This window comes from Uloborus diversus, chromosome 10, assembly GCF_026930045.1.
Source record: "Uloborus diversus isolate 005 chromosome 10, Udiv.v.3.1, whole genome shotgun sequence".
NCBI lineage: Eukaryota > Metazoa > Arthropoda > Arachnida > Araneae > Uloboridae > Uloborus > Uloborus diversus.
The window spans coordinates 86,319,820-86,339,825 of NC_072740.1; the positions used below are offsets into that span (position 1 = coordinate 86,319,820).

General features: G+C 34.3%; 1 protein-coding gene across 2 annotated transcripts in view; it reads left to right on the plus strand.

The window, feature by feature from the left end:
• The first annotated feature begins 7,174 nt into the window (after positions 1-7,174).
• The window catches only part of LOC129231876 (MICOS complex subunit MIC60-like), a 74,824-nt gene continuing 61,992 nt past the window's right edge, over positions 7,175-20,006 (plus strand). For both annotated transcript variants that reach the window (XM_054866264.1, XM_054866265.1), the window contains exons 1-2: positions 7,175-7,260; positions 18,304-18,362. In XM_054866264.1, coding sequence (XP_054722239.1) covers positions 7,222-7,260; positions 18,304-18,362 — 98 coding nt within the window. In that variant the 5' untranslated portion in view covers positions 7,175-7,221. The remainder of the gene's footprint in view (positions 7,261-18,303; positions 18,363-20,006) is intronic.

Consider the following 20,006-nt stretch of genomic DNA (forward strand, 5'->3'; position numbering starts at 1 on the left):
TATGAATTTCCGATCAGATGTCAGCTTTAAGAAAATATTCTTTGGCTAGAAAACTAATCAGTCTTGAAGAATAACAGAAATAATTAAAGAATGAAATTTAATTCTCGAGTTTGAAATGAAAATGATACAAATAAATAAAGATAAAACACATTGCAAACGCGCTGATTTCATACTGTCATGTCAATGTATCCTGACATTTTTCTGTCATGTCAATATGTATGCAAGATTACAAAAGCAAGATCATCTTGTCTAGACCTTCATTTCATGCTGTCATGACAACATCTTGATATTATCCTGTCGTATCAATATGTATGCAAGATTACAAAAGCAAGATCATCTGGCATAGACCTTGATTTCATGATGTCATAATAACATCTTGACATTATCCTGTCATATCAATATGTATGCAAGGTTACAAAAGCAAGATTATCTTGCCTAGACCTTGATTTCTTGCTGTCATGACAACATCTTGATATTATCCTGTCATATCAACATGTCAGGATCACCAAAAGCTGCCTACCTTGATATTTTCCTGATATTATGCTGCATACACCTTGTCAGTCAATATTGTGGAAGCCTGTTGACAGCATAAATGGAGTAACATAAAAATATTAAGGCAGCATTAATGCAAGATGATTTTTCTTGCATGTCAACCTTTATGCAATATGGAGGCAAGATATTTTTCTTACTGGGAATATTCCCATTTTCGATAAATGGGAGAGCTTGTGAAAACTATGAAGCATTTTAAGTCAACAAGCGGCTTAATTCATAACTGACAGAATAGTAAAGAAAATCTGAACTTACCAGACCTTGGAAAATAGTGTAAGTGGTCTGTCCAAAGGGGACTTTTGTCTCTTCCACGAGTGAATCGAATCACACATTAAGAACGACTAAGTTATCTAAGGTATACCACAACAGTGTTAATTTCTGATAAAATGTATCTAACTACCTAAATGGTTACACTACCTGGAGAATTTTTTTAGTGCTCATAAGTTCAAAAAAGAGGTCACTAAGAGAGCAAAATCATCTCCAATGCAACAGTGGCCCATTGTTGCCCCCTTGGCACAAAGTTGTACCATTTTACAGTACTTAGTTAATTATATTTATAATCATGATTTTTTGAAAATATCTAAAAATATATATATTATTTTAATGATTTTTAAATCGATGCAAGAAATGAATATGGTTAGTCAATATTTAAAGAAATATATAAATACACATTTACATTTTTTAGCTAAAAATGAATTTTGCTTTCTATGACATTAAAAGAAAGAACAAAATAATGTTCTTGAGATCGTTTTTCAAAATTTTGACAGTAAGTATTATGGTGTAATATTTAAGTTTTAGGAACTGCAAAATTTGATGAGAGATCCAACTTTGAAATCAATTTGGGATTTAATTTTCTTGCGACTGTACAAACAAATTTTAATTTAGAATTTCAATAATTGATGCATTTCAGTGTTGCATTCTCGTCAAAATTACTGCTTTTTAATTTAAAGTAGAATATTTACATTATTATGCATTGTTTGTCATATTTTATTCGCCTTGAAGGACATGCTCATTTAGAAAAGTAGATGAATCGAGAACTACAGTAGAATTTGAAACTCTTGTAACCTTGAACTCGTCAGTTTCCTTACAGTTTAACTTTTAGAACCCTTTGAGTCAACAAAAGCAGTTTCTTCAATTTGACGAAATGTCCGCTCGGAGCATATCCCTGGAAGTGGTTTCGTCAAAAACGAAGAAAATTTCGTCAAATTTAAAAGTCCATTTCTGAAAGTGCATCCACTGACAGGAGCGGATCCAGAATTTTTTGAAAGGGGGTCAAGTTTCAGTGGTCAGCCTGTTATACCGTTTAAAAAATCAGTTAAAGGGGGTGACCATCCCCCAAAGGGTGTGGTCATACCCCCTCATATGCTACAACAACCCACCCACCACCAAATGAGATCAAAACCCTTTCAAATCACCCTCTCCCTTTAAATTTTTCACTGGTGTTACCTGTGCCATGGATCATATTTCCCCACATTTTCATTAAAATCGTATTTCATTGGGCAGGCAGGCTGGTCATGTTACTGTATAAAATAGTTGGATAGATTTACATAAACATTTTATAGCACACACAACGTGTGGTTTGAAATAAAACAGTGCTGAGGAAAAACATTAAGTTAATTTGAGGTTATTGTTCTTTTGAAAATGAAAAAAAAAAAAACCTCATAATAGCAGTAGCCCAGTAAACGAACTTATATTCTTTGGATTATGACGTACTGGAAAGAAAAACCCTACAGAATGAAACAAAAAAAAAGGTTAACATTGATTCCATATAATTATGTATTAGTGTTTCATATCTAAAAATTTGAAGTTTGAGTAAAAATAATAAGAATAAAATTCCTGTCACTGGGGGGTCAACTGACCCTTTGACCCTCCCCTGAATCTGCCCTTGCCCGCTGATCAGAATTCAATTATACACCAAATGCTGTTTGTTCTCTGTGTAGGCCAGTACTTTTCAATCTGTGGGGTGTGCCTATCAAGGCAGGCCTGTCACCTAAAGAGGATCAGGAGGGGCACTTTCCCTGCTGACTTTGAGAAATCATAAATTAATGTATTTTCATGGGCAGGGTTTTTGCTGTTTTTTGATTTCATATGCATTGAGTGTACTTTAAATACATTGAGAAAATACTTTAAAAGGTTACGTTACTAAAATATGATATTATGAGAGCTTAATTATTTGTGTCTTATTTTATTTTTGTATTTGTGTTTTTGTAGGTTCGTGAATGTCATAACGGTGAACTATATACTTTAATTTTTTAATTAAAAAACATCAAATTAAACTCCTTCGAATCCAATTTGTGCCAAGAACTTCGAACTGCAGGATTTATCACTATGTAATTAAAAATTTAATTACAATTGTCGCGGCTTATATGAGTCACATTTTGTTCTAAACAGCTTTGATTCCATAAAGCGGCTGATTCAATAAAGCTGGATTTTGTTTTTGATGATTTCATTCATTAATAACGGTTAATTCAATTGTCCACTGTTTCAAAATGTTGAAAATTTGGTGCGGCTACTGTTGGTGTGCCGCCCTTCGTGTAAAGCTGAAAGAAGCTTCAGTGCGCTGAGAAAGCTGAAATTGTATCTAAGGTCGACTATGACACAAAAGCATTTGTTGGTATTTAGTTTTTTTTCTTATTGTGTAATTAAGTAAATCAAGATGTACCCGTTTAAAAGTATTGCATTAAATGTAAACCCATTTCTATTTGATGTCAAGTTTTTGTCTCACATATATCTATATTAGTGATGTGCCGGATCGTTATAGATCCGCGGATACGGATCCGGATTATTAGTGTCAAGATCCGCGGATACGGTTACGGATCTCAAAATATTTTTACCCAATTCAACTAGCCAAGAGTAAAATTTGTTACAGAAGGTATTCCCGTCAGAATAATGGCAGGTTCTTCAAAAAAATGTCAACTGCGGCAAAAATATAATCAAGACTATGATTTACTCTTTAAAGAAATCTCCGTTAAAATTGAGGGAAAATTGGAAGGAATGGGTCAGCTCTACATGAATGCTTAGATGGAATGTGAAAAATTATTTCTAGCTTACTCTGTAGATGTAGGATACAGGAGCAAGAGTGAAAAGCTGCTACTGGACAGGCTAGAAATAATTTTTCCCATTTTATTTCAGCATAAATGCAGCGCTGACCCATTCCACCGAACTTCTCCGACCGACGAAATACAGAGCCGGGAACACCTTTACAAACAATAATAGAGAATTTAGTCTCACTTTTTTTAAAAGATGCCAAGAAAAACGAAAATGAAGAATAACAGAAACCTCAAATCAATAACAAAAACTAATGTTAAATTAAAAATTAAAAAAACAAAACATCTGCCAGAGAGCCGACCTCATATTAAGATGAATTGCGCGTGTTAGAACACACATTTGTTTACAAATATGAACTGACAGCAGGTAAAAATTTTAAATCATGCAGCTTTTTCTCCTTATCTTCGACTATGAAATCGCTACTAATCACGCTTATAAAAGCTTAGAATTGCATTTAAAATTTACTTAACAAGATTATAGCTCCTACTGTATATAAGTTGGAAGTTTTAAATAAATATCAAAAGCAGAAAACTTCGTTCTTTCAATTAGGGCCAACATTTTTAACATACGGGTAAATTTTTACTACCATAATTGTGAAAAACGTTAAATCGGTTTTTAATTAATATCTCCGATAATTAAAGTTTTACAAAAACGAGGCCAAGCTAAGAACAATTTCGATCAAGTCACCTTTTGAACGAAAAATGAACTATCAAAATCGGTTCAATGTTCTTCTATTTAGGAGCTACGGCGCCACAAAAAGACACACTGATACACACTTATAAAACTTCTTTCCCCTTCCTTTTTGCAACGGGGGTGGGAGGGTACAAATTGGCTTCTGAAATGATACCTTATCATTTAAATAGGGAATAAAATCTAATTTAAACGAAATTTAAGTCTTTTATTCAAATATTTAAAAATATTCAGAATAGAAATGATCCGTTTAAGATCCGTCAAAAAAGTAACGGATACGGATATCCGGAACATCACTAATCTATATCTATCTATCTGTCCATCCATCTATCTATCTATGTATATATATATATATATATATATATATAATTAAGCAATCAGAATTTCAAATATTAAACAAATTATAAATAATAAGTGATGATAAAAAGGAAAAATGCAAACAGCTATAAAGTAGGAATAGATAAAGAGTGAATCCAGAGCTCATCAGCCGTGGAGGATTCATTAATTATGGTCAAAAGACCAAAATTTTTAACTATGAACTAGAAGAGAATGTTTAAGCTCCAGTACATGCAATATAGAGTAACAATGGGCAAAAGCACCACTTGCTAAACTAAAAACAATAAACTAGAGCTCAAACATAAAACTAAAAGCAGGGGGTTTCGCCTCGACTAATTAGGAAAACAAGTTCCGATAATGCGACCGTGGAAGGCTAATTATGAAGCACGTGATCATTAGATGTCACGTGATCGATTAACCGGTAGCTAAAAGATGAGCTCGGCGAACGCAAGCATTCCTTGCGTTCGACGAACCTCACCGGTCGACCGGTTACTAACCTCAGCGTTCTATGATCAACCGGTTACCATTCTAAGCAGTTGATTGGAGAACGTGATCATTAGCTGTCACGTGGTTAACTAACCGGTAGCTACCGTAACGTAAGCATTGAGAGCGTTTCAAAATTCGCCGCCGGGAACATTGGGCGCCGAGCTTTTTGGACGCCGGAAACATTGGGCGCCGAGCATTTTAGGCCCCGGGAATACTGATCACAATATGCTCGGCGCCCAAAGTTCCCGGCGCCCAAAATGCTCGGCACTCAAAGTTCCCGGCTCCCAAAATGCTCGGCGCCCAATAGTCGGCGCCCAATCTTCCTAGACCGCTGAGGATGAGGGTGTCAATGAGTTGTTGAGGCATTGCGGCCCATTCGTCTTTCAGCGCCAATCGAAGCTCCCGAATCGTTACTGGTGGTAAGGTACGAGCTGCCAAGCGTCTGCCTAGAAAATCTCATACATGCTCGATGGGATTGAGATCCGGAGATCGTGCCGGCCAATCCATACGTTCAATACCCTCACTCTCTAAGAGCTGTTCGGCAGCTACTGTGCAATGACATGGTGCATTGTCGTCCATGAAAAGGAACTGCGGATCCGTAGCGCCTCTAAAAAGACGCACATATGGAAGAAGAATCTCGTTACAATAACGGGTCCCGTTGACTGAACCTGCGTCGAAGATGTGAAGGTCTGTACGACTACCAAGCGTGATACCTCCCCAAACGAGAACACCACGACCTCCATACCTGTCCCTTTCAATGATGTTCGAGGGATATTTGCTTCCCCGCTCTCTCCAGATGAGTATGCGATGAGAATCATTATTCAGCCTGAATCTGCTCTCATCTGCAAAGAGTACTCGTCCCCATTCATTGTCTCTCCAATTCCGGCGTTCCCGGCACCACAGAGAACGCCTTCTCCGATGGGCAGGCGTTAGAGTTACACACCGTATAAGGCGTCATGCAAACAGACCACCACCGTGCAGTCTTCTGGCCTCGGTAAAATGCGATATCGGTCGTCCAGTCGCCTGTGTCGTGTGTCTAGCGATTTCTCCCGCTGTCTGCCGCCTGTTTCTTCTGGCCTGTAAGAAAATATGCCGGTCATCTGCGGGTGTGGTTCCTCGTGGACGAGCACTACTGAATCCCCGGATAGCTGTTCCTGTAGTTTGAAATTGTCTCTAAAGTCGTGAAACGATGCTGTGAGCAATTCCGAACTCTGCAGCCACACTTGTCACACTGCGGCCTTCCTCCAACTTCCCATAATGATTCGACCTCTGGTAAAAGCATCCAGATGTCGTCTAACAGATTGATTATTCGCCATATCTCGCTGAGGCAGCAACTGGGTGTTATTTTAACTGCTATACGGCGTGCAATCTCTTTGTCAGAAATACTGATCTTACACCAACAACATATACTACTCAGACACTCCCCCATTACGTCTGCCTGCATATCTGCGCATGTTCTACCGTACATCACCTTACTTAATCTCCTGATTGGTCTTTCTGTCCGCTCTGCCTCTTCGTTCAGCTGATATGCTAATTTTTCGACTTCGTCCTTAATTTTTGCACACCAGTATACTCGGCGCTCAATATGTTCCCAACACCCAATGTTCCTGGCGCCCAATGTTCCAGGTGCTCAATATGCTCGGCGCTCAATATTCCCGGCCCGACGCCTAATCTTCAACTTTCGGAGGGAGCGTTCCTCAAAAGGTTTTTCGAAATTGAAGTCCTAAATACACATAATCACAATTCTGACCCATTCCGTCTCTGAGGTGGTCTTTATTGAAAGAGACATTTCTACTAAAGTTTGGATGGAGTACGTTAAAAAAGTATTGATTATGCATCTTACTATTCCTTTTGTTGAATAAATTTAAATATTTTTCTTTCCTCCAAAAATTTCCTGCAACTTGCGCCATACCCTGCGCCAAACCCTGTCGCAGGAGGTTGGGGGAGGAGATTTTGCTCTCTGTTACATGTCCATGCTCCATACTCAGGGAACGCTCCAATATTTTCTGTTCATTGTTATACTAAAATATTTGGCAACAGTCCACTTTCTGTATTTTATTTTTACAGTTTACCAAGGACTTCTGTTCCGAAATCGAAAATTCGGCTCCGGTCATGTGGCGGTCACTACGATTGGCACGTCCTAAATCTAAAGTAAGTTTTGAAGAAATTTATGGACACATTTCATTTTTGGTGTAACTGTATGCTTTTGATGTCTTAATATCGTTGTGTGGCATGATTTTCATGTCTAAAGTAAATTCCTCATTCTGTATTCACCCAAAGTTCTTAACAAAATTTCTAGTTCAAATTTTCAAAAAGAAACTTTAAAATGTCTTGATTTTTTTTTTTTTTTTTGTTTGGTCTGTTCCTTTTGTTCAGTAGCGATTTATTTTGTGGAATACTAATACTATATGATATTTTACTGTGATCCACATCTATTTAAAAAGACATTCGGAATTGTTTTGAGATTTCTTTAACTAAAGTGCTTTAGGTGGTTTGTTTAGTTGAAATGTGATTTGTGTTCCTGCTTATCTCTTAGGTTATTTAGTGTTCCAGAGAAATAAAACTTTCTACGAAAAATGTTTGATAAAATGTGTTACATCCTTCGGTCAAACTCTGTGTCTGTTTATCTCATCCAATTGTTTATTTTTGGAAAACTTATGAACTAATATTTATCAATTGTGAATTCGGGTAGTTGATTGTTGACTGTAGTGTACACATTAACTCCAAATTTGTCAGACACTGGTTGGTCTAGAAATTGGAGTGATACGGAAGCCCTTAGACCTGAAAGTAATCATTTGGTACTGGCTTCCAAGCAATTAACTGTGCATTTTGGTGCTAAAAGAAAGTCATTATGTATAATTTATTTTTCGGACCTATCTTTTTCTGTTGTAGGCAGAAAAGGGTATGTTGTTATAGACAGTATCCTGCTCTGTTCTGTCTCAAGATGGCCCAATCAAACCGTGTGGGGTGGGGAGTTCAGCTCTCTAGTCAGCTTTCTCTCAATATATAACATGCTATCATGACCATAGTACTCTATCATGATATTTATGATGATTATTATTGCGCAATTTTTATATGCTGTATTTAAACCAGTACATTTTGCTTTGCATTAATGTTCAACTCTGCTTCAATATATACTTTGTTTTTATTCATGCTGCTAATTTCAAACAGAAACCTATATACTGCTGTGCTAAGTGCAAAAATAGTACATTGGCCTACAGCTGAACTCAAAATGAGAAATTGCTTTCTTAAAGTCACAATTCCATATACTTGATTCAGATGCCACTTTTTCTGATATTTCCCATTGGCAAATGCCGTAAATAATTGTATTTCAGTGAAATATACGTACAGAAAACCACCTGATGACAAACGCTAATGCTTAACAACACTAGCGGATTTACTAGGGGGCGGTGGGGGTGACCGCCTCCTCTATGACCGTCATTTTCCGAAACCAAAAAAATGGAATTGAAGAAATTAATACCAGTAGCCACTACTTTTTATTAAGTAAATTTTACAAATTTGCTTAAAATCAATTTTAGACTGTTAGTGTAGTCGAGGATGGACAAACTTATCAACTTTTCAATATGAACATAAAGTTGCCCCCTCCCAATCTTTTTGAACTTAAATAATTTTTATATTTGTATATGTGTCCTGCTTCCACCTTTTTCTTCCCGGAGTTCACTATACTGGAAGGTTTAGATGTTGCTATGATTTATAACAGTGGTTCCCAACCATGCGGGTGGATTGCCTCTAAAATTTGGCACTTCAAGGGGTGGTAAATTTGTGAGGGGAGCTAGGGGGTGATTAATATTTAAAAGACAAGATAATAATAAAAATCCAATACCAAAATTAAAAACGCTAAAAAACTGTTAATGAGTTCAGACAAATAATCAGAAGTTGTGGACTCCCTGACTCGACTACATGATGAATCTGAAAGGGAGAGGGGGGGGGGGGGCTTTTACGGTTTTCAACCGCCACCCCTTTGAATACTCTATAAATCAGCCCCTGCTTAACAAGGAAGTGTAGCAGTTTTCTCTTCAGTTGTTGAAATAGAAAATTATAAATCCATGACTTGTGTGTAGGAGTGTTTGTTTGTAAACATGTCTACTCTAGCTAGAGTATGGCAATTCAGTTCACTTCAGTGCATGAAGTTATAATCTTTTTGATTATTTTAATTGGAGTTCCAAGTGAATAATTGATGAACTCAAAAAATACTTTATATTTATCAAGGGATGCGCAACCTATGGCCCGTGATCCAAAAGTGGCCTGGAAAGCATGTTGAATTGGCCCATGGTCAGTTCTTTAAAAACAATTAGAAATTTTCTTGAAATTAATTTACAAAATATTTACTTTTTATCATTTAATTTCACAATTTCAAGTTTTGCTGGCTGATTTTACTGTCATTTTCTGTACCATCTTCAGAAATTCGACTAGTAAATTCTATATTTTTCAGTGTAAATTGATATGTTTACAAAAATAATGTAACAAAAGCGGTTCCTTCACACAAATGAATATTATTCCTCTATTTAAAACAAAATTTACTCATGAAATACAATGCTGTACTGATTTGTACAAACGTTGTAAGTGCGACATTTATTAGTTTGCAAGTGGGAAATAGGCTTAAATAAGAGTGTCCCATTCTGAGTGATTGTGCAGCAATCTTTAAACATCTGCTCTGTTTCGTTATTTTTTTGATTATTTCCTAAAATGTATAGAGCATAAAACCTGAACTAAAAATAAAAGGTATTTTTTTTGCTTCCAATGGTTAATTAGCCTCCCCCCTCTCCCCCCCCCCTTGGATAAAAAATTATCACGTTTGAAATTGAGACTTGTTGTGTTTGAAATTTGCCAAGGAAATTTTCTGCCATAGAATATTCCTTTGTTTCTTTGCTGAGTAATTTTTTTTTTATCACATTCCCATTTAATTTATATAACAGTTTTTTTTAATTTTTTTTTCTGAAACTTATCAATGTAAAAAGACAGGGTTCGTACGGGTCATGGAAATTCTGGAAAGTCATGGGAAAAAAAATAACAAATTTCAGACCTGTAGAAGTCATGGAAAATTAATATTTTCATTAAAAGTCATGGAAATTTATTTAAAGTCATGGAAAAATGTCTTGGGCAGTAGTAAAGAACAGTAGAGAAGTAAAATTTAGAATGATTTAACCGTATTGCATGTAAAAGCTAATAATACTTGAAAATTGAACGATCGCAAAAACAAATCTGAGTTTAGGAATCCTATTGCATCCGCTTCTGTAACACTTGCCCACCTTTTTTTGTAATGTGATTTTACTGCTGGGACATCCCTAATTTTGAATTCACCATTATTTTTAGAACTTCTTTTATGGTATATTCTGTAGTAGTGGTACTTCTGTAGTGGTTTTAGTACCACGCCCACTAAAAAAGTATAATTTAATTGCATCCGAGTTTATTTCAATCATTTGTAATTGTCAGAGTTTATCTTAATTTGTGAAAGCTTTAGAAAATGAAGACTTTAGTCAGGCGATAGAACATACAAATAGGGGAATTCTAATAGTCAAATAGTAGTGCCCAACATGCAGCTCGCAAAATTGATCCATGTGGCCAGCTGTGATATCCCTGGTTCAGAAAAGTGAATTTACTGACTAACATGACTTTACTTCAATGAATGAAAATACTGTTAAGTTACATGCATGATTAGAAGCACTGTTGACACCAACTGACAATATTTTTTTTAAAAGTAAATTTGCGATCGGAAACTTAGTAATAACTCATTCAACTTTTGTCCCATTCAAAATCTATTTTGCCCTATTTATTAAATAACTAGTAGTACCCGCATGGCTTCACCCGTAATAGAAAAATTAAAAGGTCTTTTGGTTCGCCTGTATATTTACAAATAATGTGTGGTGAATTTTCTCGCCAATTGACTTGTACCCATGTTACAGTTCGACGTTATGATAATTTCGTATCTCACCAATTGACTTGCTCTCATGTTCCCGTTCCACGTTATGATAATTTCGTAATTTACTCGTCCATCTTATGATATTTTTGTTCTTAAAATTGGAATAGAAAAAGAATCACATCGAATTTTCGAAAAATCGTTTCGAGGTGCACACCCCCATACTACAAACTAACTTTGTGCCAAATTTCATGAAAATCGATCGAACGGTCTAGGCGTCACAGACATCCTCCGGACAGACTTTCAGCTTTATTATTAGTTAAGTTTATTAGGCATTTAAACATCAGTATATTGCATTCACTATATTTTTACATAAATTAAGTTTATATGCTAAAGAGAAATTATAGCTTATTAGTTTCTGCAGTGTGCACTGATATTTTTTTTAGTCAAGTAAGTGCTTTGATGAGGTAGTGGCATTCATGTAAAAGTTTTGCTAATGCCCACTTACAAAAATTGGCAGGTCTGACATTAAGTAGTACCATTCTCTTCATTTAATGAGGTTATGAAATTTTTTATAAAGTCATGAAAAAGTCATGGAATTTTTTCATCCGAATTGAGAATGAACCCTGAAAAGAGCATACTTTAGTTATAATTTACTTTTCCAACTAAAATTAGGTTGCACTTTTTGGTTTTTGTTACAAATATTAGAATTTTGATTTAAAAAAAACTTTTCACAAAAATATATTAGTAAAAACTTTCAGATGCCGATATTGAATTTAACAAAAAATAGGCAGTAAGTGAAAAATACTGGACTTGACACTCCACTCATTTGTTGGCAGAAAGATATGCTTCTTAGAATACCCCTGTATTCAAAGCCACTGCATTTGGAACTACGTGCACCTGCAGACTAACGTTTTCTGCATTAATTTGAATAAGACAAAAACTAGGATGAATAGATTTATTTTATTTTCTGTTTTGGCCTCTTGCTATTAATGTTTAAACTCAAAGTAAAAAAAAAGTTTTAAAAGATGCTATCTAAGCTATCTCATTAGACATATTTGTGTACCCCATTTTAAATACTTACTTTTTTACACTATTTCAACATGAGTGCAGAAATTATTTAAGGTACTATAAAGTTATATACCTAGCTCCAAATACAGTGCAAAATTATATTTTTATGATTTGATCCTCGTCCCTCTCACCCACGTGGCCCCCAACCTTATCAGTTTCCTACTTTGTGACCCGCTCTCTCAAAAAGGTTATGCATCCGGGATCTATACAGTGGTGTTTCTACCACAATCATCACCCAGGGTTGCAATTTGTGGTGTCACCCCCCCCCCAACAAAAAAAAAATTCATGAATGCAGATTTAAAAAAATACTATGAAGTGGCATATAGCTACCGACTCTCCCGATTCGTTGAAACGAAGACTCCTGAATTTTTTTCCCTATTTCTGTATTTTAAATATATTGTGTCATATTTCCTGTTCAGTACCGGAAAATGGGATGCGATTAAATTTTACGAAAAATCAAGATGACTAATTTCAAAACGTCAATAATACCTATCTACAGAATGCTGTAGTAGTGCGGTATCGTTCCAAAAAATTCTAGACCACCAAAAAACAGCTACATGTAGTAAGACTGCTCTACTATCCTCCGTTTCTTAATTAGCGCATTAGTTGTAGACTCATTTGAAACTTGTCACACGACAATGTTTCAAAATTGGTACTCCTCACTCCTGCTTTGATAAGGATTTGTTTAATTCCTTATACATCAGAATTTCTCTAATCAGAGATTGTAAACAGCTAGTGCAATCCTGCAATAAGACGAAACAAAATATCCACTTCATGCAAATTTAATGCTATTGCATCAATTTGTGAAAATAAATCAAATATTAATGAACAAATAAGGCCTATTTCATAACGCAGTATTACACTGGTATGGTAAGCCTACTTGTTTTGAAATGAGGCATTTGCTAATACTTTTATTTATTATTTAAATAAGAAAAAGAGTAAAATACGATACATAATTTCATCCACTAAAACCATTCTGTGATATAATTGTAAATCATAGGTTTAAAACTAAAGAGATTAATATAAAGCCATGTATTTTAGTGACTTCTAGATAATTTTTTTAAGTTTTACCTGTTTATTTTGAAATTTTTATACTGCTGGCTTATTTTATGTTTCATAAAAATTTATCAATGTTTCAAGTTTATTTAAAGTTATACCAAGGAAAACGCAGTAGTGCGAACGCTGTTTGTGCATATTTATGTTTTTGTCACAGAAAATTAAATTTCCTGTAGACAATGTGAGCAACAACAACGCAAAAACCACACTTATTTACATGTAAAAGCATTGATTTTTTAAAGCTCAGGCAGGAGGGGGAGGAGCAATTGACTCTCTGACCCCTATATAATGCATCTGGGGGTGAGGGTTTTAGAGTTTTCAATTGCCAGCCCCTTGAATAGACTATAAATCTGCTCCTGATTTCTTGCAGTTATAAAGTTCCTGTATTAAACATAAATTCTTTGCCAAACAAGCATTCTGCATACAGGGTTCCCAAATGATCCCCTTTTCCCGCCAAAGTCCGTTTTTTAGGGTAAAGTCCGCTTTTGACTGCTTTTTTAAAAATCATTTTGGTCCGATTAGTCCGTTTTTGTAATGTTTTTACTTAAAAATTAGATTTTAAAAGTTTTCATTACGTTAAAGGATACTGTGTGCTGATGTTAGTTTCGCCCAAACGTGCGGCCGCAGCACCTTTTTTTCTGTTGAGCCTGACTTTCCCGCATTTTGCTTCAGATTGAAGTCATTACTTCTTCAACCACTGCAGAATGGAAATCTAACAAATGGAGAGGTTTGGGGGAGGAGTTATGATGTCAAATCGAAGAAGAGCTACCGATATTTCTCCAGGGTTTGTACGCCCTTGAAAAGTACTTAAAATTCGTTTTCAAATGCTTGAAACCCTGAAAAAGTTTTAAAACCTTGAAAGACATGAAAGTTTTTTTAGTGCTTGAAATCGGTTAAAAATATCTTTGAATCAGTGCAATTTTCTGAACTTGTCTTCGATATGCAGCGTTGCAAAAAATTGCTTCCTGTGTTTGCGAGCTTAATCTTTTTGCGCCTTGTTAATATTTATTTATTTTTGGCAATCAGAAGTTATTTTTAAATACACCACCTCAGATTAGCTTTTTATGTTTAATTTCATTAAATAATAAAATGCTTTTTTTTTCGAAACCATGGCAACATCCAACTTACTCGGACTTCGCGGATAATTGCTTGTCTTGTTTGAGATATCAATCTTTTTGCATCTCGTAAATATTTTGGTATTTTTGGCAATCAGAAGTTATTTTGACATATGCCACCATAGATTAGCTTATTTTTTGTTTAATTTCAATAGATAATAAACTTTCTTATTTTTGGAACTACGAAAAGTTGCTTCTTGTGTTTGAGAATTCAATCTTTTTGCATCTTGTAAATATTTTAATATTTTGGGCAATCAAATGTTATTTTCATTTGTGCTATTTTAGTTTAGCATATTTTATGTTTAATTTTAGTTATGTTTAGTTTTAGTTAATAATAAAAAATTTATTTTTGGAAAAGATGCCAACAGTGAACGTACTTTGGGAAAATTTGGTTATGTTCAAGATTTCAATCCTTTTGCTATTATTTTTGGAGACTGGAAGCTATTTTGACATGTGCTACCTCAGATTATAATATTTAATTTTATTTTTAAATAGATAAAAACTGAATTACTAATTGTATTTTTTATATCCTTATTTAATATTGAAAATACTGATAATGAATATTTTCAATTTACAAGATCAAGCTCTATGAATCTGAACTTGCACACTTATTGATTACATTTTCAGTAATTGCAGGCTCAAATTTACATTCAGTGTATATATCACATTCGTATAATTTTGGGTGTGGCGACTTCAATAAAATATTTTCTGTTTTACTAATACTTATATATACTTGAAGACAATTTCAACACCTTACCTTGGTGGCAGAACAACTAATACATACATATGATGAAATTATTTGAATACTTAGCATACTAATAAATGATTTGAAAACCTCTTAATATTTTTGTACTTAGGCAGCAGCGTAGCCAGAAATTACCTCCTCGGTTGGCTGTTTGGTCATAAACCCTCATATGTACATAAACTACCTTATTAGGGTTGGAATTGTGTGTTAAAACCAAAGGCTCTGAGGGGGAAGGAGCTCTATCATGGCCTCAAACTATATCTTCTTGCAATATACCAGACAGCCCGGTTATCACATCCTGAGAGTGCAGTCTTAGCATGTGATAACAGGGTTGTCTGGTATATTGCATGTTCTAGTTCTGCCTTAGCCCTGGCTTAGATAACTTACTGCTATATAACTTTTGCCTTGCAGTAGGTACCTTATAAGAAAATGAATTCTGTTTAAACTAGTTATATGAAAATGTTTGTAAATAACTATGTGCTAAGTTGTTTACTCTACTGTAATAACTGTATTTAAAGGGTCTTAACTAGGTATGCACTGATTCCTCGATCACTTAGCTCATTATTTATAATCAGCCAGTTTTCACGTGTTAATTAGTAAAAAATTTATTTTTCAGTTAAAATTACGCTGTAAAATTGTTAGGTACATGCCTTCTTGTCGCCTCCTCCCTCCAAGCTGTTTGTATAGATAATATAATTAAATGGATGAAAATTCAGTTGTATAGAAGGTAATAAAGGAATAGTATCATTAAAAATCACTATTATGGTTGATTAACGAATTATCTTCACGGATTTAGCAGCAAGCAGCTAATTTGCTTTTTTATGCTTCCCTGGGTTAACTATGAATGGTCCTCCGAAAGTCCTCTTTTTGATCTCAACTGGCCCTCTTTAGTCCCTTTTTTGAATAAAAGTGGTCTGCTTTAACCCTTTTCGATGGCTGAAATGTGTTGGGAGCCTGTAGAAACAAAATCAAATAAATAATTGTCAGAGCTTTAAACGCATTTTACTCAAAACTTGAAAATGTCCAGTTGCATCCCTTTGCTTCTTTCTGCCTCAATTGTTAAAATTACTACTCTTATTAGAGACTATATTTCCATATCTAGTAATATCCAAATAATTAACACCCTCTCGATACCTGATGCTTGAACCATGCCCCCCCCCCCATTCAAACTTAGTTTTTTTGACTCCAAAGACCCTAAAATTAAACCACTAGTGATGTAACTGTGCATAAAAGTAACACATGACTTATTCTTTCAAAACCCAGTGTCTGCTCAGAAAGTAGCACTTTTATATCCTCGCATCAGAGCAACAGTAGGATATCTTAGTGTTATTTCTGGGATTAGATGTCTTAGCGTTGCTCCGAGGCAACGATATTCCCAGATATCATTTAACACATCTTTTGTTAACTTTTATCTGCCTAAATATTTGCATGAATATTCAATAATTTTCATTCTGATTTTTAAAAAATAATTGTGTTCTGATGGTGAATGCTTTTTGCTGCTTTTAATTAAAGATCAATTATCAGTTAAAGTCAATTTAATGTGTTATATCAATCTTGAAACTTTGTTTTTCATTCTACGCACGAAAGAATATAAGTAAGTTACAGTATTGGATAATATTTATAACAAAAATTGTAACAGAAGTTGTAGAAAAGGCAGACCAAAGTATCCCATGCATGGAGCATGTTGTCCTCTTTAAAAGGTTCCATTAAAAAATTAATATCAAAAAGCTTATTATTTCGACATTTTCAAAAAAATTCTAGATGATTTGAAATGTTTAGTGAAATATGTTGTAGAGAATTGAACTGCTTATTACGTTTTTTGATGAGATAAAAAATGAAAAGAAGAAAAGGGGACCAACTTGCTCCATCTCTCCCTATGTCTAATTATTTTTGAGAGATGTTTCTTTTGTTTTCCTTCTTTTTTATCTTATTTTGCACAAAATGTATTAAAACATTCCCAATTCTTCTCTACTTCTAAATTTTTGCCTGCTGCAAGGAATATTTATTATCAATAAAAAGCAAAAAGAAACTAATGCATTTATGTTTTTCAAAACTAAAACTTGTAGATTTTGATTTTTTTAAACTTCTGAAAAGTATATCTAATATTCTGAATTTCTGGCCCTGCCAGAGCTCCTAATGCTAAATGTTAGGTTCAATAAAGTCTCAATTTAAGAATCCTCTACTTATATTTTAAATAATCCTCTTGTGCACAAACTTTTGTCGCTAAATTTATTCAGGCAAAGTTTGTGTAATTTTGCACATAATTGTCCCTAATTTTTATCTTTCAATGTTGGCAGCTATGTGTAAGGGAAATAATAAAAAAGTTTACCGTTTCTTTTTCTTTACTGAAACACACACAAATATTTGGATGCTTTACAGTCACAAAGCAATATCTTACTACAGCTAGCAGTTTAAATTAAGTTTGAAATTAGATATGTAACTATGAAATAAATTTCATATTCCTTTTCACTCCTCCAATAAAAACAAAAAGGGTATACTCACAATTCTAAATGTTCTAAAAACCTTTAAACGTTGTAAAACAGATCAAATAGTTATGAAACCCAGGCTTTAAAAATTTTGTGCTCTTTTGTCTGAACGAATAATAAATTTAGCAAAAATACAGAAAGAAAAGTTAGAATGATTTTTAAGTAGATGTGTAACGAACTTGTCAACTTAAAAATTAAATTAGCAGTGGGAGTGCCATTAATCCACTGACCTAAAATCTGCCAACATCTGAAACTCACGTTGATTTGGTCCACAACTGATTTTGCACTAAAATCACTTTTCATTACAAAACTTTCAATTAAGATAGAAAAATTAAAATCTTTCAAAATTTAATTTGCGAAATCAATGCTTTTATTAACTGCAAAACTTATTGTTTACATCTGAAAAGTTGTGCGGTTTATAGAGAATTGTGTTTTATTGGAAGGCATTATAAAGGTATTATTCTATATATAATATCTATATATATAGAGAGAGATGGATTTGACTATTGAAAAAATGACACTAAGTTAAAAGGGGAAAAATTTTATAAAGTGCCCCCTAAAACTATATTCTGGTTGTGGCACTGCCCATGTGTTTATCAGGGCCAGGTTCTCCAGTTTCAAAGCAAAAACTAGTTAAAGGTCGTGCTTGACTTTTTTTTTCCAGTTCACCATTTGATTAATAGACCTACAGTCCATTTTCATCTTATCAGTTGATCAAAAAAAAAGCTCTGCTAAATTAATAGTGACTGCCAAACATACAAAGTACTCACTAACACATTGATATATGTTAATTTATATTTTCTTGTTGCAGAGCTTTATTAATAATGTGTAAACTTATTTTAGATTGCATTAAAAAATTCAAGATTCCAGAGACTTTATTCAAGTTCCAGTTCATCAACAAGGTTTGTTAGTTACGTATTATTAATCTTTGTATTAATTAGTAATATTTCTCAAGTTATTGTCATTATTACTTTGTCTTTTATTCCTTTTACTAGTAAAGGATGTATTGCATTCGCAAAACATTTTTTACTCAAAAATCGGGCTTAATTTTGATTTTGCCCGCCCGAATGAATGTTGACTTTTTTTCAACCCGACCGCATGTGCATATATACCCAGGACCGTCGCCATAGGGGGGGGGGGTGAGGGGGGTGTCTCACCCTCCCAGAGATTTCCTCCAGTCGACAAAATCAGTTTTTTTAGTCGGCATTTTCAATGTTTCGGATTTTCAAAGCTTTTATTGATTGATTTTTTTTTTTTTTTTTAGCATTTTCATATTCCAAAGTTACAAATCTAACCTTTTAGGTACTTATTTGCGCAAGAGAAAATAATGAATAGGATTTTTATTTACATTCATTTTCATTTTGCTCACACTACGTACAGCAAACGCGGTCATTCAGCATTCTTTCGCCGACTGTTTCCTTGAGCGTGCATCTTTAGGTCGCTTCTTTTACCGAGTGCGTAAATACGACATTGCACAGTGCCTAACATCAAATTCACAAGAGTCGGCATTTTTGACTCATTAGTTTCAGCATTCACGAAGTGTTTGATTTTTTGAGATATGTATAATAAATGTACACATATTTATAATTAATAATAAGCATTGACGGGATGGAAGAAAACATGAAGAGTTCGTGCGGGTATACGGAGTTTGATTGCGCTTCATGCTCATTCCGATGAATTCATATTGCAGACACAAACATTTTTTTCATCTGCTCACTATGCTGATTGTTTACTTTGCGACATCTCATTTTGCCGACACAATAAGCATCGAACCCCTCAGAAAGTTTATCTAGAGAGTCGGCATTTTTGCCTTTTCAATTGATTCTAGATTCAAAATATTTGAGTAGAAAGTAATGTTGACCATGCGTACATTTTCACCTTTTAATGAAGAAAGAAAAAAAAAACATGTATATTGAGAAAGCTTTTAAATTTAGTGCCTTATCATCCAATCAAAAAGATTGCGTTAGGCATCTTATTGCTTCTAATGTGGACTTTAATTCTAGAATTTCCAATCCCGTCTTTACTAATACTGTTAGTCGTACTGTAAAGAATTTAATTTCTAATTCAGATATTGTTGTTACCAAAGCTGACAAGGGTGGTCAAATTGTTGTTCTTGACAAATCATCTTATGTTGACAAAACTAATGATTTGATTTCTTCTGGTCCATACTTAGAGATTTCTAAAGATCCGAGTGAAAATGAGTTAAAGGCTATTTCTTCTGCTGTCAAGTCTGTTCAGTCTGTTCCATTAAATGTTAAACGCTCTGTTATTCCTTCTATTGCTAATTGCGCTAGATTTTATGCTTTACCTAAGGTACATAAAGCTGGCATTCCTTTCAGGCCGATTGTTTCCAATATTGGTACGGCTTCTTATAAACTTGCAAAATATTTAGTCTCTGTGTTTTCTCCTCTTATGAGTCATAATGTATTCACTGTAAAAAACTCTATCGATTTTGTCAAAAAAATTCAGAATTGAGTTCCAAATAATTCTTTTATGGCTTCTTTTGATGTGAACTCATTATTTACGAACGTTCCGGTCGAGGGTTC